Source organism: Ipomoea triloba, chromosome 7 (genome assembly GCF_003576645.1).
Source record: "Ipomoea triloba cultivar NCNSP0323 chromosome 7, ASM357664v1".
NCBI lineage: Eukaryota > Viridiplantae > Streptophyta > Magnoliopsida > Solanales > Convolvulaceae > Ipomoea > Ipomoea triloba.
In genome coordinates, this window is record NC_044922.1 from 1,553,573 (window position 1) to 1,578,522 (window position 24,950).

The following is a 24,950-nucleotide window of genomic DNA, read 5'->3' on the forward strand; positions in this document are numbered from 1 at the left end:
AAGAAAATTACTTTAATAGGTACTCAATATTTGTTTTAAAAAAAATTATTTGAAAGTATGCATTAGATAGCCAGAAATTGATGATTTTTTATGAATATTATCTCGACACTAATATAAATGGTGCTGCGTTCTCACTATTTATTCGACAATCGTTTTTAGTGATCTAATTCTCGTTATGACTATGCAAAGCTATAGAAAATAAACTCAAAAGCAATTCAATGGCTTGATAACAAAATGTACCTTGACTATCACTTGATCGAGACACGGCTATACCTTAAATAATCATGGATCATGTTTGGAAAAATAGTTAACTCTTCAATTAAATTCACAGGGTCTTGAGGAATCATCACTCCTGAGAATTGAACACAGGTTTTCCCAAAATCCTTCCCCACAAAAAAAGCTCACTTGCCACTTGAGCTACCCTATTGGGTTAGGTTTTTGTAATTTCTAATTCTAAAAATGCTAATATTTAAAAAGTTGCTTAAAGAAAATTTTCAATTAACTTTTTGAGAAATGAAATTATACCAAACATATATCAGCTAACAGCTAATTTAACAAACACATTTTTATAATCAGCTAATGTTATCAACTAATTATACTATCTAACCCAATCAGGTAACATCTATCAGTTAACAACCATTTACCAAACAGAGCCATAGTATTTATTGATTTATTTCACTTCAACATGTCTACCAAAAATTAAATATTGGAAAAATGCTTGTAATCTGTAATATTTTTAAGATATAACAAAAAATAAAGAAGAAAATAAGGGAACAAACTGGATCATTTGAGATCTTCAAGCGTGTACTCACTTTCCTTAGTTTCATATAAGTCTTTAATTTCCGTTTACAAGTAATGGGGATAGCCGATTAAGACTTATGAGACACAAGAGAAATCTCGGGTTGCTTTGCCAAGAATTTCACTATTAAGTTGTGCAATTGAAAACTTTATCTAAACATATATTCTCAAGTATTGTTTACTGATGATAACACAGGAAAATATGACTGTGATCAAATTAACCTTTAATTTCATCCCTCATACTTTTATTAGTGTACGTAAAACCTTACATCTTAGACCTCTCACAGAGCACTTGTTTGACTCTTTTCAAATTTTTCTCATATCACTTTCTGATTACTTGAGATTCATCTCATGATATCACCTAATTAGGTCATATGCCGTTGCTAGAGTAAAATCACCTTTTGGGGACGGTTTCTAAATAATTTCATTTTCAATCTCGCAGCTATGATCATCCACTAGTTCAGAGAGTTGTGACATCCGGCGCCAGTCCCATTCCCATATGTGAGGTTTTGAAGGAAGATGGCAATAAATAGCAAATCCCATATAGTTCAACTTGTATGATGAAATCAAGTTAAAACTTTAAGACATCCCATCATTTATCGAGCACTTTAAATATATAAAGTCTTTCACGTATAAAATTTTAATGGAGTTATGAATTCAAGAAAAAGTAATTTGGCTAAGCATATCAATCATCAAATATCCATAGACACATTCAATTCAAATCTTCAAGCACAAATAATCAAGAAGAGAAAATTTGAAAATTCTTTTTGAATGAAAGAAAAATTAAATTATCGGAGCCTTGCCCTTATCGAGACGGGCCTTCTTTCTTTGCTCCAATTGGTGGCTACCTTCTTCATCACCCATTTCCTCATCTTCACCTTCTTTCCCTTTTAAGATATATTCAATATTTTGAAGAAAAAAAAATTATAGTTTAGTTGGTCAAAATGTATACACACATACAAAATGCGGTCTCAAAATCATAATTAGACCATAAAATGTGTAATTTGTTGTTCTTTTGAAAATCACAGTTTACTATTTTTCTTAACATAAAAAAATTTAAAACCCTCGAGAAACTAAACGTAGAAAGGAAAAATAATTAAAAATGGTTTGATATTATTGGACGTGTTATTAGCATTGTCAAAGTCGAGTGTATTTAGCTTATATCATTTTATAGAGTGATATTTATCATTTTGAACTTATTTTTTTAATTAATTCATATTAAATGAGCGTATATATAACCAGTAATTGAACCATTGATCTATTGAATCTTATTGAACAAAAAAAAAAAAGAAATTTAATATTAAATCGTCAAATTTTAAATATTTAGATATAATTGTCACAAAATATTAAATTTTTTATTTTTTTCTTTAATAAATCTTTTTTTTTTTTTGTTTAATAGGCTAAGAAAAATGTTAGTTTATTCTATCCAAAAGAAAATTAATTAATTCATACATGTGTGTGTGTTCAATTATTCTAAGAGTTAATACCTCATGATCCCCATTTGAGAGAGCCACTACATGCCATTTGACCACACGTTCACTTGTGCATATATATATATATATATATATATATATATATATATGTTTGTATGTATAAATGTATGTATATAATACTCCTTAGCATCTAATGTGTTATGTATTAAGATGTTTTTGAATTTCAAAGGTTTGAACAATTGTCATATCATTTGACTCACATTTGGTTTTAAATTTTTTTCATTAATAAATTTCTTTGATATATGTTACTTTTTTTTGCAGACCAGAAACAGTATAGTTTAGTCCATTCAAAAGAAAATCCATACATACATACAAGTGCGTGTATGCATCAATGCATGTTTGTATATTTAAATGTATGTATACAATAGAATAGTGTAATATCATTTAGCCTTACTTTTTATTTAAAAAAATGTTATTCCCTAATAATTTTTTATTTACAGTGATATTTTATTGCATGGTATATGTGTTTGTATAAAATATTAAAGGGTATATATCCATACCGAATAATATAGTATAGAATAAAGTACCTGAATTACTATTGTCTTGTGCAATTGCATCATCTCCACCACTATCTTCTGTATGTTTTGATCTGCCATCTTCCTCTTCCCCTTCCTCTTCACCTCCCTCTGTTTTAGATCCTATGCCTATTATTTAGTAAAATGTTTAACATGTGTTCCTATTATTTTCCTCTCTATTGGATATTACGTTGTGAATAGTGACTTTAAAGTTGAATTGGAAAGTAGTTAATTAGACAATAAATGATATGACTTTATTAAGTATTGAAAATGCCGTCTCAAAATCATAAAACATAACAAATTAACAATAGTGTAATCTAATTCTCTTTGAGAATGGCGATTTACTTGCTTTCTTGTTTTTCTTTTTTTTGAGTATTACTGACTCTGTTACAATGTAGTATCTGTTCATAGCTACTTTCTCAACCTACTGAAGTACAAAGAGTCAACAGTTGCCTCCACTAAGGCGGGACACCGGGTGCCACTAGACCACAAGGTCGTTGGCTGCTTTCTTGTTATAATATAAGAATGTTAAATTAAAAAATCAAAGCCTTGTGGTCAAGTGACAACCTATTCCTAAGAGCATTTTTTATGAAACGCTTAATGGTGTTAAGCCACCTCGTAATGTAAAATAGGCGCTTTGGGAAAAGAAGTGCAAAGAGTTATAACTGTGACTCTCAAATGGAAGGTCACAGTTTCAAACTCCAGTGCAGACAGATACATATGGTTAAACTTGTTATTAGCATTGTCAAAGTCAATTTTGTTAGATAGTTTTGCTTTTGCTGTTTGGATAGGTGTTCGTACAAAATATTAAGAATATAAGAATATAAGAATGTATGTGATATAATTTAGAATAATATGTGTCGATTTTGTTAGATAGTTTTGCTTTTGCTGTTTGGATAGGTGTTCATACAAAATATTAAGAATATATATATGTGATATAATTTAGAATAATATGTATGATAAAATAAAGTTTAGGTGAAGTATGAGTACCTAAATCACCCTCAGTAGACCCAGATTCCCTGTAAAGAGCAGAAGCACAAAAATATTGAATGTAAAAGAGTATATATGGCATTTATAAAAACTTGAAAACAAATCAGAAGTTTAAGTGATAAATGATACTGTAATTTTTAAGCCCAATATGTTTACCTTTTCTGCCGTATTGCTTCAGTTAATGATTTATCATATGTATATAACAAGTCGCAACTCCAGCCTCTATTCTTTCGATACCAGCTCCAGTCACTTGAAATTTCTGAATCAACTTGAATTGTTGCCTCGAATACCAAATAATGATTGGGGCTAATACTATTCGTGATAGCCTTAGATTTAGGCCATAGACTACTAAATGGTATGTACACAAAGCATACAATATCACCAGGGTAATTGAATTCCTCATCAATTAGTCTGCCAATCACACATTCGGTTTGGAGTGGACGCTCACTACCATTATCTTTGTGTGTAAGTTTGGTTATGAGCTCACAATGCATAAAAGGGCGAATGTTTGGTTGTGACTCCCATCTCACTTTTCTTGGAATCACAAAACATACAACGAACCCCACAAAGTTATGACTATACCAGGAGGGATCGAGAGAAACGAAGATCTTGTGAGGATCATGGTGTGGATCATGGTGAGGATATTTGAAGCATCTACTGATTTTATAATCAGTGTAAGAGTCAAGAAGATAGGTGACAGCAAAAGGAGTGTTTCTATTTAGAAAAGGCCGTGTGATAGGAATAAACTTCTTAGCCAACTCCCCAGGTACTAAAGAGGGTGGGCAAAGATTAGGATAAATAGGTCGATAGAATGAGACAGAATATAATTTTGAATACTTGGTTGCTAACTCAACTATGTTGCTTTCTGAAGCCAAATAAGAAGTTGCATAAAGTTCCTTTATAGTAGGTGGGAGTTTTGGTAGCTCTCTTCTAAGTCTTCTACAACCACTGATGTCAAGGTATTGAAGACGACAGAGTAGGCTGATGTCTTCAGGTAAATGTTCAAATTTCTTTCCACTGAGATTCAAGTATTCCAACATGCCCAAGGGTCCAATATCAGTCGTACTTCCTGATATCAAAGACACATTTTTTTGGTAGTTTTTGTTCAATGTCCTAATTAATATATAGATCAATATATTTATATACAATTCCACATTAATAAATTTATAAACAAAGAAATAAAAAGTACACATACTCATGTATATGTGTATTTTAAATGGAAAAGTGAAGATTATGACACAATTAGTTACTTGAACCGAGTAAAATTGTGCAATATATATAATTATACATGCTCAAGTACTCATATTACCATAGATATCTTATAGACTTATACTGAGAATATTCTAATTTGAACCAAATATCCATCTAAAAGGGTAAGAGTATAAAATATCTATAATATAGTAGTAGTACGATCATATAATATAATATTACAAATTAAAGGAGCAAAGTATGAGCTGAGTACCTTTACAACTATCATCCCAACTTGTTGGTCTTTTCCTCCTGGAAAAAAGTAAATGCAATATGCATAAATGTTGTGTTTATTTATTCAAAAATTAAAAAAAGTACAAGTTAATACTTATCTTAGAAAATACAAATTCATTGGCCTAAATAAAAGAGAACTAAAAGAAATTGGAAAGTTATAGCTACTATTAAAGTAACATATGTAGTAGAGAGAATTAAAAAGTTGAAGAAAGAAGGTAAATAAAGAGGAACCGAAATCAATATGTTTACCTTTCATATAACAAACTACAACCCCAATGTGCAATCCCTTCCAAATCCATAAAGTTCACCTCAAATCTTGAAAAATCATTTGGGGTTACACTATTAGATTTTGCAGGCCACAAACCACTAAATGGTATGTAGGCAAACCATAGGCTGTCTTCTTCGTAGTCGTCTGTTGATTTGACAATGACACATTTTCTTTGGAGAGCTTCATTTTTATTATCTTTGCATGACAATTTGACTATGATTGTGCAATGCTCAACATCAACAATGTCTCTGTAGGAGTGTAATTCCAATGTATCATCTTCTGATTCTGCAAGGAAACATACCGCAAATCCCACAAAGCTTTGACAATTCCAGCCGGGATTGAGATCAATGGCGATACCATTTGAATAATAGCATCGATATTGGAATATTCTCAAGATATCGATATCTTTGGAATAACGAAAGTAGATTGGATAGGTAACACTGAAATGAGTCTTTCTACGAGATGGAAAATGAATACACATCTCAGCAAAATCATACCATGACCTTTTCGAAGAGGAAGAGAATGCTACTGATTGTAATTCCGGGAAGTCTACTAACTCATCTATGTCTCTTCTATAGGAAAAACAAGAATCTGCATATAGTTGGCAGATAGTTTCTGGGAGTTTTGGGAGCTTTCTAAAGTTTTCACAATTTCTGATGTCAAGGTGTTGAAGACGAGTGAGTTGATTGAAACTTTCAGGGTAAGAATCAAAATAACTTTTATTGAGATTCAAGTATTCCAACGAGTTCAAGCTTTGGAGATTTTCTGGCAAAGACTTTAGATTTGTGCAACTGTTAATCATAAGAACTTTGAGATTTTTCAGCTCACAGAAGCCGTTAGAAAGGCATACAAGATGTTCACAATCATCCAAATATAGCTTAGTGAGGCATTGCAATTGTTGGATCGACGAAGGGAGTTCTATGATTCCAACTTTTCTTAATTTCAATTCCACTAGATTTTTCAGCTCACAGAAGCCGTTAGAAAGGCATACAAGATGTTCACATTTATCCAAATATAGCTTAGTGAGGCCTTGCAATTGTTGGATCGATGAAGGGAGTTCTATGATTCCAACTTTTCTTAATGTCAATTCCACTAGATTTTTCAGCTCACAGAAGCCGTTAGAAAGACATACAAGATGTTCACAATCATCCAAATATAGCTTAGTGAGGCCTTGCAATTGTTGGATCGATGAATGGAGTTCTATGATTCCAACTTCTCTTAATTCCAACTCCACTAGATATGGCATTCTTTCCTTAATTTCTGGAAAATTCTTTAGTTCTATGCATCCACAAAGATCAAGAGAGTTGAGAGATGAAACTTGATTGAAGCTAGGAAGACTCTCAAGATCACTGCATCTACTTAAATCCAATAAAACAAGCTTGCTAAGATTTCCAATAGATGGGTGGACCACTTTTAAATTCATGCAGCATCCGAGGTTTAATTTCCTCAAATTTGGCATCCAATCAAAATCTGGGGTTTCTAACAAAGACGTGGACCAGCTAAGATCCAAAAGGGTCAATTTGTCTAATTTCTGCAAGAAAAGATGGAGAATATATAGAACAAGTATATATAAAGTCTTTGACGAAAACACACACACCATGTAGCAAGTCAGATTAGAATCATATACCTGAGTTATCTTCCAATTCTGCAAAGAACTGTGCTGCAAAGAAAGACCAACAAGCTCCGATGACGCAAAGCTTTCTGGTAATGAAGCGAAACGATAGTATTTAATTTGAAGCCACCTCAAACTGTTAGGAAGATCATTATCCGTGACATGGAAATCATTACCATAACCATCAACTTTGAACATCTTCAAATTTATCATCTCTCTAAAACTAATTTTAACGGGACGGTGACCCAAGCCACTAACATGACTAAAGCATGTAGACCAGCTAATACCTTCTATGTCTTTATGATCCTGAAAGAAGAAAACAGAACAGAACAGTACACACTTTAATCTTTTTAATGCATTATTCAATACATAATAATAAGAATATGATAAAGGAACCTTCTTCAAGTTCTTAATTAGGAAGTTTCTGTATATGCACAAGAATATGAAAAATAAGAATACTACATTTCTATATCGATCTGACCCGAATCCTTGAGACAGTCTCAAACAAAGTGTTACTCATATGGCCATATATATGCATCCATAACCATCATTTTAATCAACTAACAATTTTTCTAAAGCTTCTTACTCTATATTTGCCTTACCATTTTTCCGCTTAGCACATTAACAGCATCCTTAAGCTGCCATAACCTCCAAGGTTTCTCCTGGCTTGCAATATACCGACCCATTTCTTGGATTCTATCATGCATCTCAATTCTTCCATTTTGGACTGATATAAGAGATTTTTCAATGAGCTCGCATAGATCACTGTCAAGCACACCTTTTACATATTCTTCCCTCCACTTTCTGAAAAAACATGTAATATCTAAAAACACATTTTTGTTCTCGGGATCTAATCCATCAAAACTGATCTTGAGCACCTTAAGAATTTTATCTTTGGGGGTGTGGGGGGAGTTAGCATCCTCGAGTTTCTTCAAGATGGTTTTCCGGTTGACAGCGTTTTTTCCACAAAGATGAGAGCCTAACACTTTAAGAGCTAATGGAAGACCTTCACAATAGCGCACAACTGATCCACAGAGTTCTTCCATGCCAGTCTTAGATTCATTTTTAAAGGCATGCAAACTAAACAGTTGAATAGCTTCCTGCTTTTCCAATGTATCTACGTGGTATATATACTTTTCATCAACTCCATGGGAACGCAATACTCCTGCATCTCTTGTGGTTATAATTACTCTACTACCCCTACCAAACCAATCTCGACCACCAGCTAATTCATCTAATTGTTTCAGCTGGTCATCTACATCATCAAGAACAATCAAAACCTTTTTCCCTTTAAGCCTCTTCACTATCATCGCCTTTCCCTCATCCACATTGCTTATTTCTACTTCTGATTTTTCCTTTAGGATTTTTGTTAAAAGGGTCTTTTGCAATTCATCAATGGCATTATGTTGTCTAACATCGGCAAGAAAACAAGCTCCATAAAATTGGTGTGAAAATCTGTTAAAAACAACCCTTGCAGTTGTTGTCTTACCAATACCTCCCATACCACAAATGCCAATGAACCGAGCATCAGCATCATCATCATCAGATGCCAATCTCAACCAGTTAATAATGTTGTTAACTCTAGATTCCAACCCCACTAAGTTCTTCTCAAAGGCTAGCGATGCATGATTCAATCTAGCATCTATGTCGGCAGCAACTTTTTCTGCACACGTTGCTTCGAATCTGACAAGATTGAACTAACATCAATAATTGTAACATTGATAGCATTGAGACATCTATATAAAATTAATTTCCATCCTTTCATGCATCAAAAAAAGCTGCAGTTGTTTTCTTAATGAAAATCCATAACGGACGTCGTCTATACTAACAAAAATATTCACACTACTTTTATCTTTTCCTTTTCAATATTAAATACTGTAGGTATTGAGGGAAAAAAACAACTTTTTTATTTCTCTTTCTTAAACCTAGGCAATAATTATAACCACTACTTGCATATAAATTAAAAATAAAAGTAAAAAGTAAGCACAAAAAAACAAATGAGCAAATATTAAAGATGAATCATATGAGAATAGGAAGGTGAAATCAAACCCGTTATAGTCATTCATCAAATGATGCCCTTTGAGTTCGCCAGCCTTTTTTAAGGCTACCTTCCATCTTCTTACCTTCTCCTCATCATCCTTGCCAATTTTTTCAACCAATTCTTTGAACGAATCTTCAAAACTTCCTTTTTGATTCCGGACATCTGAAGGCTCCACGTGGTAGAAAATTGGCACCACAATTTGGTTTTTGAACTTTTCATGGCATTCCATCATTGTTGCAAGTTCTTCCAAACACCATTTTGATGATGCATAGCCTTTGGAGAAGACTGCAATCAAAAACTGTGATTCTTTAATAGCTTTTAATAGACTCGGGGAGATGCAGTCTCCTTTTTCCAGTCGATTGTCATCTTTGAAAGTGCGAATCCCTTTACGTTCTAACGACTCATAAAAGAAATCTATAAAAGTGTGACGAGTATCTGGACCTCTAAAACTCAAGAAAACATCATACGCCCATCCCTGAGTTGGTGATGGCGAAGCAGTAACAGAAGAAGAGGTAGAAGCCATGTATCAAGCCATAAATTTATTTATTAGATATGGGCGGAATTATATTTGATAGGATAGGTTCCTCAGAAGCATAAAGCAGAGGAGTAATTAGAATGAAGATTCAGAAATCAGAAGAATAAAAATACCGCATAGAATGGCCGGAGTTCGGTTCTTTGTTTAAGTCTTGTAGTCAACCCCTAAATTCTCGGTGGTGGGCGCCACTCCAGCTCAAAAACTAACAATTAGCGCGTAGAAACATAGGACTCCTATCACTGTCCGCTGCCTAATTAAGACTCAAAATTGTTGAACGAAATTGTTTAGGAACAATTTTTTTGGATGGTATATATGCGCGAGAAAATTACATTTTTTAATCTATAAATTATAAACCAAGTATAAATGAATTGTAAAATTAATATTTAATTTTTTTTAGTACTAGGCTTGATCTCTTTTCATTTGGGGAGTCACTACATGCCACAACACGGCAAAGTCATTGACAAAATTAATATTTAATTAGTCACAAAAGTTGTAGCAATAATTAATAAGGACAAATTTTGTGTAAATAAAAAAAATGTCTGTACTCAAAAAAAAAAAAGTCTGGTGTAAAATTATTATTATACATTTTAACTTATTTTTTATAAATTTATAAAATATTATATTTTAATTATAAATTATTTTTTAATATTTTTTATAAATTTATAAAATATTACATTTTAATTTAAAATTATTATACATTTTAACTTATTTAAAAAAGAAAAGATATTGGGACTTATCATGCCTACTCATGGTCTATATTCACAATTTTAGAACTCTATATTCATAATTGTAGAACTATATATTCACAATTTTTTAATTCTACATTCACAATTTTTGAACTCTATATTCACAATTACATAACACTATGTTCACAATTTCAAAACTCCATGTTCATAAATTTCAGAATTTTATGTCTACAATTTCATAACTCTATATTCAATAGTATAACACAATTTGAATCTATATAACAAAAGTGTAAATATAGAGTTCAAAAATTGTGAATATTGAATAATGTAATTTTATATATTCAGTACTAAAATTCTGAATGGACCCAGGTCCATAGCATAATTTGCCCAACAATGCACCCCAAGCACAGTTGCGTAACAGTAGCTTCTATTTTCCTAACTCAGTGGATCTCACCAAAAATTGTTATTCACATGAGAAAAAATTATCAAAAACCTTCACCCCCACTAGTCTAAAAATTCAACCCAAAATTTTTATTTTATAAAAATAATGTAATTATTCTTAAGCGAAATAAAAAAAAAACTGATTACTCTAAAAAGAAAAAAAATATACTATACTAATAAGAATCAAAGAAAGTTAGGCCTATAATGGAAAGAAAAAATGACGGTCAAATTATTAAATCAAATGGATGGTTCAGATTGTTTAAATTTATATTTTTCCTTGAGATTTCTTAATTTATTCTTAATTATATGATTATCCGTTAAATTTTCCGTTAAATATTCTCTTTTCCATTAATATTCCGTTAACTTTTTAACTTACCCATTAATTTTTATAAGAAAGGTCTTAGGTTCGAACCTCATTCCAATCAAAGTTGGCATATTGTTGAACATATACTACGAATATATATGGTAGAGTATATTATTCAAAAGTAAGTACCCCACTTTATTACGCCTTATTAAATTAAATAAATTAGTAGTTACAACAAAAAAATATTACATATGCATTTCTTTAATTTATAATTCGATGTCTACAATGCATTTATTCAAAAAAAAATTCATTATCAAAAAATTTCATTAGTTATATTGTCTATATTTTCTACAATGCAAAGATTTCTTACTTTCAAATTTATTAATTAATTATATTTACTACATTCTTCAAGATCAAGAGTTCATAGTACAACTAAGATATCAGTCATATATACTACATTCTTCAAGATCAAGAGAATTACAAAGACTTAGAGAAATTCAAATGAAAGAGTAATATTTATTTATACTAACATTTTTAGACTAAGTATTTAGATTAACGTTTTTACAAAATTACAAACATTTATTTTAGTGACAATTATAATCAATCTCTCATATATTATCTTGCATTCATAAACTTTGAATTACCTATTTAAATAAACAAATTCAACATTCAATTACATATGCATGGACATCTCCTATACAATAATTTTACATTGATATACTTTGAAATACTTATTTAAAAATAAACATTGGACATTATCTCATCGCATGAAAAACTAGTTAAATTAATAAGAGCGGATCACACGCTACATGAGTGCATTTTTATTCTATAAACAAACTAATTAAATAAAGGAGTCAACTTTAAGAGTACAATAAGTCATCCAAATCCACCCTTGAAATTTCGTAGCAGTTTCGATCCGAGGGTCTCAATCCCATCCCAGCTTAAAGTCTATGGAATAATTAATGTTTCCTTCGTAAAAAGTAAAAGTCATAAAATGAATTCGGTGGAGACAGCTATAACACAATTACTTAGTCCACATAATTAGAGCATTTCTGAGAATAAAATTTTTACATGTTAGAAGGAAGGAATAAGAAGGGAAATGAATTGTAATTGATAAGAAAAAAATAAGGTTGTAATAAAATATGAATTTAAATTACATTGTTGATAGGAAAAAAGAATTATTGGGAATGAGCTAGAAAGAAATAAATAGTATAAAGATTAAAATGTCATTGTGTAATAATAATAATAATAATAATAATAATAATAATAAGTAAATATTTGTCATTTCATCAATTCATTCCTTTTCATAAAACACCTAATTGCAATTCATTGGTTATAGCCACTATATATATTCTTTGATTGTGAAAACATGAATATATTATTAATAAAGAAAGCCTAAACAGTAAACATGAATCAACAGTTGCCTCCACTGAGGCTCGAATCCACTCCCATCATCATGTGAGAGTGTTAACCGGAACACCGGATGCCAATATCCCTTGTCTGCAACATCCCATGTCCCTCATCGGATCAAGTAAACAATTTCGGATTCGGTCAAAGCCAAACAATGGTGAGTCGGTTCTCGGATCGGATGCGTTCTTCGGGTTAGTCGGATCCTGCTCAGCCCTAAATTGATATTGCATTGTTTGTTTTTGTTGGTCAGAGCATTCAATTGTGGAAAGGAATGGCTCAACTAATACTCTGCAGACATTTTAGACTGAGTCTTGCAAAGAAAATAGTGCAGGGGGACGTGAAAGAGATGTAATTAATGTATCCGATGGGACAAATTTTTTTTTTTGGTAATTTAAAAATTATAAAAGAATTTTTTAAGAATATTAAAATATTTTTTCAAATTAAGAATAATAAAATAACCTTTTAAATAAAAATTAACATTTAGTGCTGTAAAAAAAAATCATTGTACAACATATATTAACTATAATAAAATGTGTTTGTTATTGAAAAAAAAAAGAGACAAATAGTAAACATTATTAGTTTGGTAGTCATCCAAGTGTCCAAATTAACGGATTATATGTAATTTTAAAAAACGATGCAGTGATATTTTCGTAAATAACCTGAATTTTGGTACAAGTAACTTGTGTTATGCCTGTTTTGATAGGTTTAACTCAAGATATGAAATTTCAGTTTATGAAGTAACAAATTCCCCCGTAGTACACAAGCATCACTATTTTTCTCATAAAAATTTTCACACAAACCTGTTAATATATACTCCGTACAAAACAATTAGCTTGCAAATACTTCTAATGGAGAAATTAAAGCTAAGTATATTTTCAAAGAAAAAGACAATCCTCTGATGTAATCCAGAATGGCGTTCCCCTACAAGATTTGATTTCATTCAGTTTTGTTACCAGCCTGATAAAAGTCATGAAATCAAACTATCATACACTGTACTGGAAACAAACTTAAGAAGTATATGGTGCAAAAAATTACCAGCCTCTGCCAACCCAAAATCTGCAAGTTTCACAGAACCATTCACATCTACTAAATATAGATGCTAGGAAAATAGTCTAATATCATGATGAGTTAAATCGAATAAGCTATATAATATGCATGCAACAGTTATCCAACCAGTATCCGTTTTCATTTCCACTCTTGAAGAAACCAACAAGCACATCATTGTAAGTAACCAAATGATAGTTTGAACTTTAAACAAACAATTCAAGTGTGAAACCCCCCCCAAAAAAAAAAAAAAACAGCACGGCAGCACACTAGAAATACACAAAATACATCCTTTCTAAGTAATTTCTGATCCTATCCTCCAGAAAAGACAACCAAAAACCTAAAACATATACCGATAAAAATACAGAAGAACATTGCTAGCATAAAAGTACAATGCATGCTAGCATAAAAGTACAATGCATTTCATCTCCTTAATAAGAGGCGTCAGGATTAATTCTTATATGCTTGTAGGCAAAAAAGCAACAGAGGAACACCGTTAGCATCAAAATGCAATGGATTTCATCTCTGAGTTTGGTCCGGAACATGGTTGCTGGTGGCTGAGCAAGAGGCTGCCCATTTAGAATCTCATCATTATTGATAGGCGGAGACACTTCACAGTTCCCTATGGATTCTAGTGGTTCTATGACTTTAATAGACCCATCTGTCAACCCAACTGCAATTTGGTAGGGTTTGTGTGGATGTGCTGCAATCACAAGTGGATACACACCCACACCCAGGCTTCTGCATGCATGCAATAATATAACACAAACAAATTAAATTCACCCATAAATTACTATTTCATTAATTAAGGAAACGAATATTATATTGTTTTCTAAAAAACATGATTAGATCCTAATATATATATTCTGGTTTTAATTTATTTCATATTTATAATTGGTTAAAATAACAAAATTTCTGACAACTCTCTACAAAATAATCAATATTTCTTGATAAGAGGCAGAGTTCTTACCTTTTTGATATGGGCGGAGATAAATAAGCAGATGGAGCAATACGACATCTCAATGTTAGGTTATCGCCATCAAGTACTCCAATATTCCCATCAATAAAGGATGCGTAAACAAGTTGGCTATTATAAGAGTATGTAGCAGAAGAGATTGGTGCAGATCGGCAGTAACATTAGTAGAGAATGCTAGACCGGTGATATGTTTATGATGGCCTTTAATAAGTTCAAACTGGACCTATATTTAAAAATCGATTAAATCCATAACGTTAAATTAGCATATATACACATAATACAATAATAAACTAAAGGAAAAATTGTAAAAATGCGCTTACGGCTTAGATAGATGGTGGCCGAAATCCCACCAATGGTGAAATGGAATTTTAATCGCTACGGGACAAGAACAAGCGGCGGAGATTTAAGAATGACTCCGCCCCTGTCTGTGTGACATCCTATGCGGCTGTGCCGTCATCTCATCATCACAAAATGAGAAATTCTACCTTATTCGGATGGTACAGATGTACTTTTTTTTTTTTTTTTTTGAAAGTGATGGTACAGATGTACTTGGATAATGCTTTCCATACTAAATGTTTAGTCATTAAAATTTATATATTCCAAAAAAGTTTATCTAAATACATATCAAGTAATATAGTAAAGAATTTATTATAGTAGCTAAATTATTTCACCCTATCCACATTCTCAATCTTAAATTTAATGTCATGATCACTGTTATATCATGCTGCCCAAATAACAAAAAAAATATTTAAAAAACAAAAAAATCTCATCAATATTTCAATAATATTCTCACGAATAAAAAAATTCAAAAACTTTTACATTGATGGTAAATATGTTGCCGAAGTATCTTTTGTGTGTTAGTAAACAGAAGGTTCAAAGCATGCCCCCTTACTGCTATCTACAGAGTTGAGGCTTGACTTTTATACTAGTGGTAACGGTTACAATAATATTAATGGGCACGACGTTCTCCAAATAAGTGCAGCGGCTTCCCTCACTAAGTTTTGCAGCTCCTTAGTAATTGATGTGTGCTCTCCTTCATAACTGTGTTGGCCCTCCATAACTACTTCTTTATTGGTCGGTGCTCCCATAAGTCATGTGTTGAGCTCTACGTTAAGTGCATCGTTCAACCTCCTCTTTAATTTACTCTTGACCATTACTAATTGATTGCATGTCTTTGACTCCTCTATGTTAGACCAATAGCATCTGGTCGGGCTCAGTACAATGCCAATTATGACGTATAAACATATTCCCAATAATATTATTTTGTTTTAAGTTTATTTTTCGAATCAGTACAACAAATATCTAAACCAAACTTGTTGTAGGAGTGAATTTATAAATCCTCCAATAATATTAAACCGTCAAATAGGTAAATATTATGGTATAAATCAACTCATTTCTATTTAATTTATACTATAACATTGCCTTTTAAACATTATAAAAATTTTTAATAGTAGTGTAAAAAACAGCAACGGTGACTTACAAATTACGATAGTAAATAGTAAAATATGAAATAAAAATTGTAAAAGTAGCATTTATTGATTTTACTCTAATATTGGAACAAAATTGAATTAGTACTTTAAATGAGCTGCTGATGTCTTATTTGGAAGAATTGTGTATAGAGTTGGAACCCAATAAATGTCCAGGTTCATTGCATGTGGTTGGATGGGTGCATGCACAATCCCGTGAAACTGGTCACTGGGGGAGGATGACCCTACTATTCAAACCAAATATAATTTCATATACAAAAAGAAATTACAAAATAAATAAAAATCTATTAAAACCAAGAGTTAGGAAAGAAAATTACTTTGATAGGTAATCAAAAATTATGATGACTACAAATCATGAAAAAAAAGGTTAAAAATTATCTTGAGAATTTAACGTAACATTATAATCACACAAAATCATCATATTAAGTATTAAGTTGTATTCAACATAAAATTCACAATTTTACTCTTTACTCTGTTCATATAACAAAAAAATAGAGAACAGAGACAGTAAAATTCCCATACAAAATCACTTATTTAAAAACAAACTTAAGTAGTCAACAAACAATACCATGAATACAAGGTTAAAGTCCAAGAATTACATAACCAAGCACACCAGAAACCTTTGAGTTGAAAGAAATGGTGGAAAATATCACATATACTACAAGGTCCACTGCAAAAATACTGCCAACACACTTGAAAAAACACTGATGATATCAACACACACCTATACCAACTGCAATTTCAACCACACTTGAGATTAAAACACCCTGCAAATTCCATTGCAAAAGTGCTGCCAATGTACTCCAAACACACCTCAAAAGACACCAGCTTTACCCTGCAAAATCGATGCCACAAAATGAGCAAAAACAAAGCCAACACATTGCAATACTACTCAAATTGCAATGCCACTAGTAAATTAAAGCACTTACCACGTCTCTGAATGTGCTTTAAAACAACTGAGCAACATTGCCAAAAACACCATATAAGCGAACGTTGATTTTCCTCAACTTCTGCTTCACAATCTTCATTAGCAGGAGTCTGTTCACTCTGTTCTGCTTCCCCAGTAGGTAGCTCAAGTTGAGTGAACACAGATCTCTCTTCAGTTTCACAATCTTCATTAGCAGGACTCCGTTCACTCTCTGCAGTTTGACTATGTACACATAGCAGTGTTAATAAATAAATGTCATAATGTATAGAAACAATAATAATTCATTCAGGTTCCTTACATTTTACTTTCTATTACTCTGTGTATGTTTTCTTTAATTTTATTTTATACAATTTACTTTTAAATTTTGATCATTGTCATAGTAATTTATCTTAATCTCAAAGTAACTAATTCATACATTTGTAGGTTTTAAAAAAAATAATTTAACAAATCTTTAAGATTGCAAAATGTATAAGCAAAACTAAAAGATAATAGAGGGGCTTTATAGTTTATTCTGGCCAACAGAAAATTCATAACTATCCTATCCCTACTGTGTGTATGTATGCATGCATGTTTGTATTCCTAAATACATCATATCATCAATATTAAATATAACTTTCTAAAACCTAGCTAGCTATGCCTATTCTTTACAGGATATTTTAATCTTATTATGTGCTTATGTAAAATATTAAAGAGTATATATCTGTAATAATATCGTATGAAATAATTAATTAGTATTATACTGTAAAAGATAAAGTACCTAAATCGATCACTATGTTCTGCGATTGCAACCTCAACACTATGGACTGCTCACTTTCATTTTTCTTTATACTGCTCAACATCTTATATTATCACCCTCAAGTGGTTCACCCTTTCACTAGTAGTACAAAACAGCTAATCCATGAGTGCTATAAATGGCTTGTAACTATTGTACACCAGTCGAGAAAAGTTTTGAACTTTCTACGAATGTTTTGTTGAGCATCCACGGCCATTCTTTGAGAAGAACGATCACGATTATATTTTATTTGGGATAACTTTTTTCCTTCACTTTCCGAGACCGTTCTTCAAAGAGAATGGTCACAGAAAACCATAATTTTTTTTAATCTCGTCCGCGGCCGTTCTTGGTGAATAACGGTTGCAGATGTTTTTCTAATATTTTATTTATTTTAAAACACTTAATTTTGTTTTAATTCTTATATAACTCAAAATCCATATTACTATACTAATAACTATCAACACACTACATTATCAACACAATATGTATTTATCTATCAACACACTATATATCAATATAATACAATATGATTTATCTAACAACACAAATACAATCAACACATGCAATACAAATTAACTAACGCAATATTATCAATAGACTTTCCACACAATAATTTCGTCAATATAATACTTTATATCAAGCCAATACTTTTAACACAATAATAAGTTATCAACACAAGATAATATTTAATCTAAATCAAAAGTTACCGGCACTCTTCCAAGAAGGATTTTGCCCATAGGTCTCGAATCTCATTTATTTCGTTGATAGAGTACGGAATATTGCTTTCAAATGCCTACAAAATAATTTAATTAATAAAATTATTAAATATGTTAATTAATAAAATATAATTTAACTATACATATCATAGTTCTATTTAAATTCATTTACCTCATCCAAACAATCAACAGATGAATATTTTGTCACGATATCAAACATGTATCGCATGACATAATATCCACACTCAACACCTCCTGGTTGTATCGGGCACTACAAAATACATATATATTTTAGTAATTTAAATAATTTATTGTAATTCAAAATATCACACAAAAAAATTAATTCAAATTTCATACATACTTTGCATTGCTTCCAATTGACCGGTCCATTAGTTGATACAGAGTCAAATGCCCTATATTAATTATAAACATACATAAAAATTTATAAATAATATAATAGAAATTAAAAATACTTATATTAATAATAAGGTATGTACTTACGTATTCAGAATTTCTTTAATTTCAATGATGCGATCACAAGGCAAGGGATCCAAGACATATAAACTTCTTGAGGGTATGCAAATCACCAAAAGTAACCAATGAAATCTACATTTAGAAAACACACATACATATTAAAAGTTTAATATCTAATACTTCAAATAAAGTTATTAAGTTATATTAATAAAGTAAAAGAACAATTTTCTTACTTTTGATTATATGGTGCTAAAATAAATTGTTTATTTTTGTGATGCTCCATGACGTTAATGAAATATGATGTAACATCGGGAGCATTCTGTTTAACCATATCCATTGAAATCTGAGCCGGACTGACAAATCCAATTGACGTGACTTGAAGCTGATTACACAACTTATTAAGAAATCTGAAAATTAACAAATAATAAGAAATTTTAATAAACATAAAAAACATAAGCATAATATTTTTTTTTTAAAAAAAAACTTACAATATAAACACTTGTATAATTGAAACGTCCAGGCACTCCATCCTCATCAAATCCTTTATATCCTCTATCATCACAACAATAGAACGCGTGTTTGTATGATGGAAGAGTGCTTGATCTATCTCCAACTCAATGTAGTCTTTATCAGGTAGAAATGATGCCAACGAGTTGATGAAATTGTCCCACAAGTGCTTTGAGGCATTATTGCCAACAATAGGAGGTTGTATACCAGTAACAGATAGTTCATCACTTTGATCTCTTATTTTCTTATTTTGTTTTGATGAACTCTACAAATATAAAATTGTAATTATGCTAACATTTTAAATATAAATTGTTAATAAGATAAGATCTTTCAAAATAGGCTACCAAAAGAAAAGAGTAAAATCCATTTTTGGTCGTATACTTATTGTGCGTTAGACTCATTTAGTCCGCTTTTATTAATTTGACCACATTTTACCCAGAGTTAAATTAAAAATAATTGGACAATGTTAGTCTGCAATCACAAATGACGTTAAGGCCCCATGAAGTAGAAGGGCAATTATGTCCTTTCATGTGCAATTCTTCATCAACCTTGGTTTCCCCAATCAAAGTCGAAGAGACCAAACCTTCATGTCGTACGACGGAAAGAACGGCACATTGCCGTTAGTGGTAGAAAGCACGGAAGGTGTAGTCCGCAGTGATGGCACATGCGGCTTGGAATCCAATGGAAGAAAGGTTGGTGGAGAACACAACGGTTGTGGGCGATGCAAAAAAAAGAGCAAGAAAATAGGAAAAGCGAGAGAAAGATGGAGGTTAGTGGAGGCATTGCAGCGGCGATTTAGAGGAGAAAGAAGAATTAGGTGAGGTGCAGCTATGGATTCATCTCTACCCCTAATTGGAAAACATTCTTCATCTGAGGCATGTAGAGTAAGTTGGTCTCCCCCAATCGGTGCTGTTGTTGCTCCTCTAACCCATCTGACGGTCTCTTCCACTTTGTCTGGGGCGACAAAGAATTGCCCATGAAAGGACAGAATTGCCCTTCTACTTCACAACGCCTTAACGTCATTTGTGAATGTGGACTAACATTGTCTAACTTCTTTTAACTCTAGGTAAAATGTGGCCAAATTAATAAAAACGAACTAAATGTGTCCAACGCCAAAATAAATATAATAGATTTTACTCAAAAGAAAAACACCTTTTACTCTCTATGTTATTACAGTTTAGGGAACAAAGTAGTTTTTGTTCAAGATATAGCTAGTTCAGAATGTTAGTTCAGTACTTTATTAAATCGAGTTTGTACCCGTGTTGAAATGTTAGTCGAAGATTAAAGACTGAAGAGTGAAGATCAAGTGCTGAACCAAATGAGACTGTTCAAGATATAGTTCAAGACAGTTAATTCAATCTGTTAAAGATAATTCCGAAAGGAGAATATAAAAGCCTTAATCCTCTTCTTCCTTCAATAGAGACAGACTCATAAAGACTTACAAAGAATAACTCTAAAGATGAAAGAGGGCAGAGTTATTGAGCAAAACTGAGCAACTTGACAAATCCACATTCTTGTTAAGTTGGCAATTGATCTTGGATGCAATCGGGCTGAAACCACTTGAAGACAACTCGGGAGAGTTGCAGTTGAGGGAGAGCCTTAACTTGATTGATCGGGAGATCTCTCACCAATTCTTCAAGAAGTAATGGATTAGCCTAGGGGTTTGGAGTTCTTTGCTCATATCACTGTGTTTTTGGGTAAAATTTGGCATTATTGGTTATAAATTAAATGAAGAATTGAGTTATTGTTCTTGTGGTGTCCCCAGATGTAGGAATGGTCTATTCCGAATTGGGTTAACAAAGTGCCTAACATCTCTTTATTACTTTATGCGCTTGATTGCTTGATTGTGTGTGTTAATTGCAAGTACACTATTCCGCACTAGGGTTAGAACTAGTTTACTAAGTATTTCTAGCAAGTTACTTACTATGTCTGTTCAATACTTGTGATTTATATCCAAGTTAAGAATCACTAAACAAGTTATTGGACTTAGGGTTACGATTACCCAAGAATTTCGTAAATAATAAAAATTAACTTAATAACTAAATATAAGTGAACATACTAGAGTCTTGTCGTTGTTGAGAAGATCCTTCTTTCTTTGCTCATCCTCTCTTTCTTTTTCTTTTTCATTCACTACAAGAAAACAACAAAATAGTTTTTCTTTACTCATCAGTGCATTTTTTCATATAATAACTTTGACTACAATTTCTTTTTCTGCCATAAAATAAAATTCAGAAGTGTTTTTGTCACATACTATATTTTCTTCTTTTTTTAACATCATTGATATGATATGATCAAAATGTCACCCTCTTTTGTTTTGTAGAAAGCTTCTAGACATTGTAGTATTAACTCTCTCTCTCTCTCTATATCTCTCTCTCTCTCTCTCTCTCTCTCTCTCTCTCTATATATATATATATATATATATATATATATATATATATATATAACACATTATATTGCCCTACGAGAATTGCAGTTTAATTACTCCTTAAATAGAAAATTTTAAAACTCAAGTAACTAAACGTAGAAATGAAAAATAATTGAAAATGGTTTAATATTTTTGAACTTGTTATTAGTATTGTCAAAGTCGAGTTTGTGTATTTAGCTTATATCATTTTATAGAGTGATATTTATCATTTTGACCTTATTTTTTAATTAATTCATATTAAAAAAAAAACATAATGTGTGATGGTATATATAACCAGTAATTGAACCATTGACATATTGAACCTTATTGAAGAAAAAAAAAATTAAATATTAAATAGTGAAATTTTAAATATTTAGATATAATTGTCACAAAATATTAAATATTTTTTTTTTCATTAATAAATCTTTGTATGAAATCGATCAATTGTATTTGTAGCCAAGGTTAACAAAGAGAGTTCCCCCAAGCTCAAAAGAAATAAGCTTCATTGTGAAACGTTGAACTCAACAAAGTTACTGTTAAAGATAAATAAACTAGCATGATAATGAGAGGCCAAATCATTCGCCAAACAATGTTGCATATCCAAATGTTGATTGCAATAGTAAAATTTTATCAATATGCATTTAAGATTTCTAAAAATAGTGTACAACTTATAGATAGGGTTATTAAAAAGAGAAAGGAATAATGTTCTAATAGCTAGGACATTGAACTGTACGTGATAATTCAATTGGGCACTGTCTTTAAAAAAAATGCAACTGGATTTATAAATTAACCAATTTCGTGCAATTTGTCCAATTTGTCAGTAAAATCTTTTGCTACTCGATTACCAAATGCCACGTATAAATATTTTTTTTTCAAATATTAATTTTTAAAATATATTTTAAAAAATTTAAATAAATTAAAAGTAAATTAAACTGCCATTGGTAGTGGATATATTTTGAACATAACATATATAAAATAATAAATGTCAAGTGTCATATAAGTTAAATTTTTTAATTGAAATGAAACACCTTTCAATTTGGTATATTGACAAAAGAATATATCAATGTATTTTTTGACTCATCTTTTAATTGAAATGAAATGCACCCTTCAATTATATTAGAGAGTATATTAGTATACCTCATTGTTAATACAGTAGTATAGAATAATTAAAATGATAGTTTAAGAATAAATTACCTGAATCAATATGTTTTGACATTCCAACTTCAATACCCTGCCCTGCATCAAGTGATTTACCCCTTCCCTCATCTTCACCTTCTTTTCCTTTGATATATATATTCAATTTTTTTTTTTGAGCAAAATGTTATAGTTTAGTTAGTCAAGGTGACTATATATATATATACATGTGATTCACTGTCTCGTTCTTTAAATTCTACATCATCAAGATCAAATATAACTTTTTAAAGCCTAATGTTACTACTTAATTGATATTTACAAGAATACTTGTCTTTTTTGTTACTAGACGAGTGTTCATATAAAATATTAAAATTTAAAGTACCTACCATTTAGAATTTCAATATCAATAGGGGGAGATATTCCCCACTCTCCTTCAGATTCCAGTGGTTCAATGACTTTAATAGACCCATCTGTCAATCCAATTGCAAGTTGGTTCGGTTTCTGTGGATGCGCTGCAATCACAAATGCATACACTACATCCTCGCTTTTGCAGTAATATAACACAGACGACAAGTTAGCATTTAATCAATCTCTTTTAATTTTTACTATATTTTAGTATTAGTTCATAAAATTGGTAAAATTAACAAAATTTCTAGATGTAAGAAGGTGCTCTCACCTATTCAATAGGGGCTGAAATAAATAAGCAGATGGAACAATACAGCATCTCAATGTTAGGTTATCAGCATCAAGTACTCCAATATTCCCATCAGTAAAGGATGCATAAACTAGTTGACTATTGCAGGAGTATGTAGCAAAAGAGATTGGTGCAGAAAGGCAACCTTGTGGGATCCACTGCAACAAACATATATATTCCAAATTTGTACTCGGTCTATGTTAGTTGTTCATGAGCATCTTTCAAGATTTTAGAAAATATGTTAGTTTTACCTGACGTTTGCGTTCCATATTAGATGTATCATATATTGCCAATTGAGTTTCATGTGTAACTAATAATAAGTGGAGTTGGACAGTATGGAACATCACATCTGTGCAACCTGAACACACTTCACCATCAGGCGACTGGATGTGAACTGATCTTCTGTTTTGTCTTCTACCAACAATGTTCCATACACAAACCTGAAAGAAAAAATAATTTTAATTTGCTTTATGATTAGTCAATATAATAGTCACGGGATGTTGGTTCCACGTACTGTTAGTGTAAGGGATCGGATAATGCATTACCTGGGCATCAGCAGACGATGAAACCAGCATGTTAGGGTCAGTAGTAGAGAATGCTAGACCAGTGACATCTTCATGATGACCTTCTAAAAGTTCAGCCTCGACCTATATTTAAAAATCGATTAAATTCACACATACATAATGTTAAATTAGCATATATACAGTACACATAATACAATAATAAAACATGATATGAGCAGAGAAGATCAAAGTTACCTCATCTACCCTAACATTGTATATAATTATGGTCCCATTCTCCATACCAATTGCAACGATGTTATTGTCACAAGGACAGAAAACTAAGAAAGTTGGTGTATCTGGTGGACTGTATGTTGTCAATACCTACATCACATATGGATTATAGCAAACATGCATTAATATTATCATTTATCAGTACTAATTAAACTTGTTTAATAGTCCTACCATACCTCAAATGTCATGATGTCCAAGAATGAAACCTCTCCATCATCATCAGCTGACACAATATAAGAGTCGTTCTTGGAGAGGTCTATGCAAGGAACTACTTCCTCGAGATCGAAACCTACATCATTAATCATGAGAAGACCACTGTTTGGTTGCCAATATTGCTGCCAATTAGACAGCACAAACTTTAAAAACTCATTTGTCAAACATTAATGCAAGACATTAACATAAAAAGTAATGCAAACAAAAAAAAAAAAAAAAAAAAAAAAAAAAA

General features: G+C 31.4%; 3 protein-coding genes across 7 annotated transcripts in view; all 3 read right to left on the reverse strand.

Annotated features, from left to right (window-relative positions):
* Positions 1-14,970, reverse strand: part of LOC116025060 (ETHYLENE INSENSITIVE 3-like 3 protein) — a 44,957-nt gene extending 29,987 nt beyond the window's left edge. The window contains exon 1 of the mRNA XM_031266131.1: positions 14,916-14,970. The gene's annotated coding sequence lies outside the window, so the exon portion shown is untranslated. The remainder of the gene's footprint in view (positions 1-14,915) is intronic.
* On the reverse strand, positions 1,412-9,804 carry LOC116025059 (TMV resistance protein N-like). Of its 5 annotated transcripts, none has more exons than XM_031266128.1 (10): positions 9,208-9,804; positions 7,761-8,841; positions 7,446-7,464; positions 7,174-7,247; positions 5,528-7,077; positions 5,259-5,296; positions 3,953-4,865; positions 3,797-3,825; positions 2,819-2,935; positions 1,412-1,685 (listed from the first exon to the last, which is right to left on the reverse strand). In XM_031266128.1, exons 1-10 carry the CDS (start codon positions 9,720-9,722, stop codon positions 1,582-1,584), a joined length of 4,440 nt encoding a protein of 1,479 aa, XP_031121988.1. In that variant the 5' UTR covers positions 9,723-9,804; the 3' UTR covers positions 1,412-1,581. The 5 variants fall into 5 exon arrangements, with proteins under 5 accessions (XP_031121988.1, XP_031121986.1, XP_031121984.1 ...); XM_031266126.1 differs by having other exon boundaries at positions 7,335-7,464; XM_031266124.1 differs by having other exon boundaries at positions 2,819-2,917; positions 7,174-7,464.
* A 1,620-nt stretch (positions 14,971-16,590) lies between the features above and the next one.
* Positions 16,591-24,950, reverse strand: part of LOC116025419 — a 21,861-nt gene continuing 13,501 nt past the window's right edge. The window contains exons 11-26 of the mRNA XM_031266641.1: positions 24,682-24,840; positions 24,470-24,595; positions 24,257-24,358; positions 23,963-24,151; positions 23,694-23,869; positions 23,404-23,561; positions 23,078-23,164; positions 21,539-21,609; positions 19,461-19,744; positions 19,206-19,379; positions 19,000-19,104; positions 18,860-18,911; positions 18,671-18,769; positions 18,490-18,575; positions 17,012-17,232; positions 16,591-16,917 (exon numbers count right to left, since the gene is read on the reverse strand). Coding sequence (XP_031122501.1) covers positions 16,913-16,917; positions 17,012-17,232; positions 18,490-18,575; positions 18,671-18,769; positions 18,860-18,911; positions 19,000-19,104; positions 19,206-19,379; positions 19,461-19,744; positions 21,539-21,609; positions 23,078-23,164; positions 23,404-23,561; positions 23,694-23,869; positions 23,963-24,151; positions 24,257-24,358; positions 24,470-24,595; positions 24,682-24,840 — 2,094 coding nt within the window. The 3' untranslated portion in view covers positions 16,591-16,912. The remainder of the gene's footprint in view (positions 16,918-17,011; positions 17,233-18,489; positions 18,576-18,670; positions 18,770-18,859; positions 18,912-18,999; positions 19,105-19,205; positions 19,380-19,460; positions 19,745-21,538; positions 21,610-23,077; positions 23,165-23,403; positions 23,562-23,693; positions 23,870-23,962; positions 24,152-24,256; positions 24,359-24,469; positions 24,596-24,681; positions 24,841-24,950) is intronic.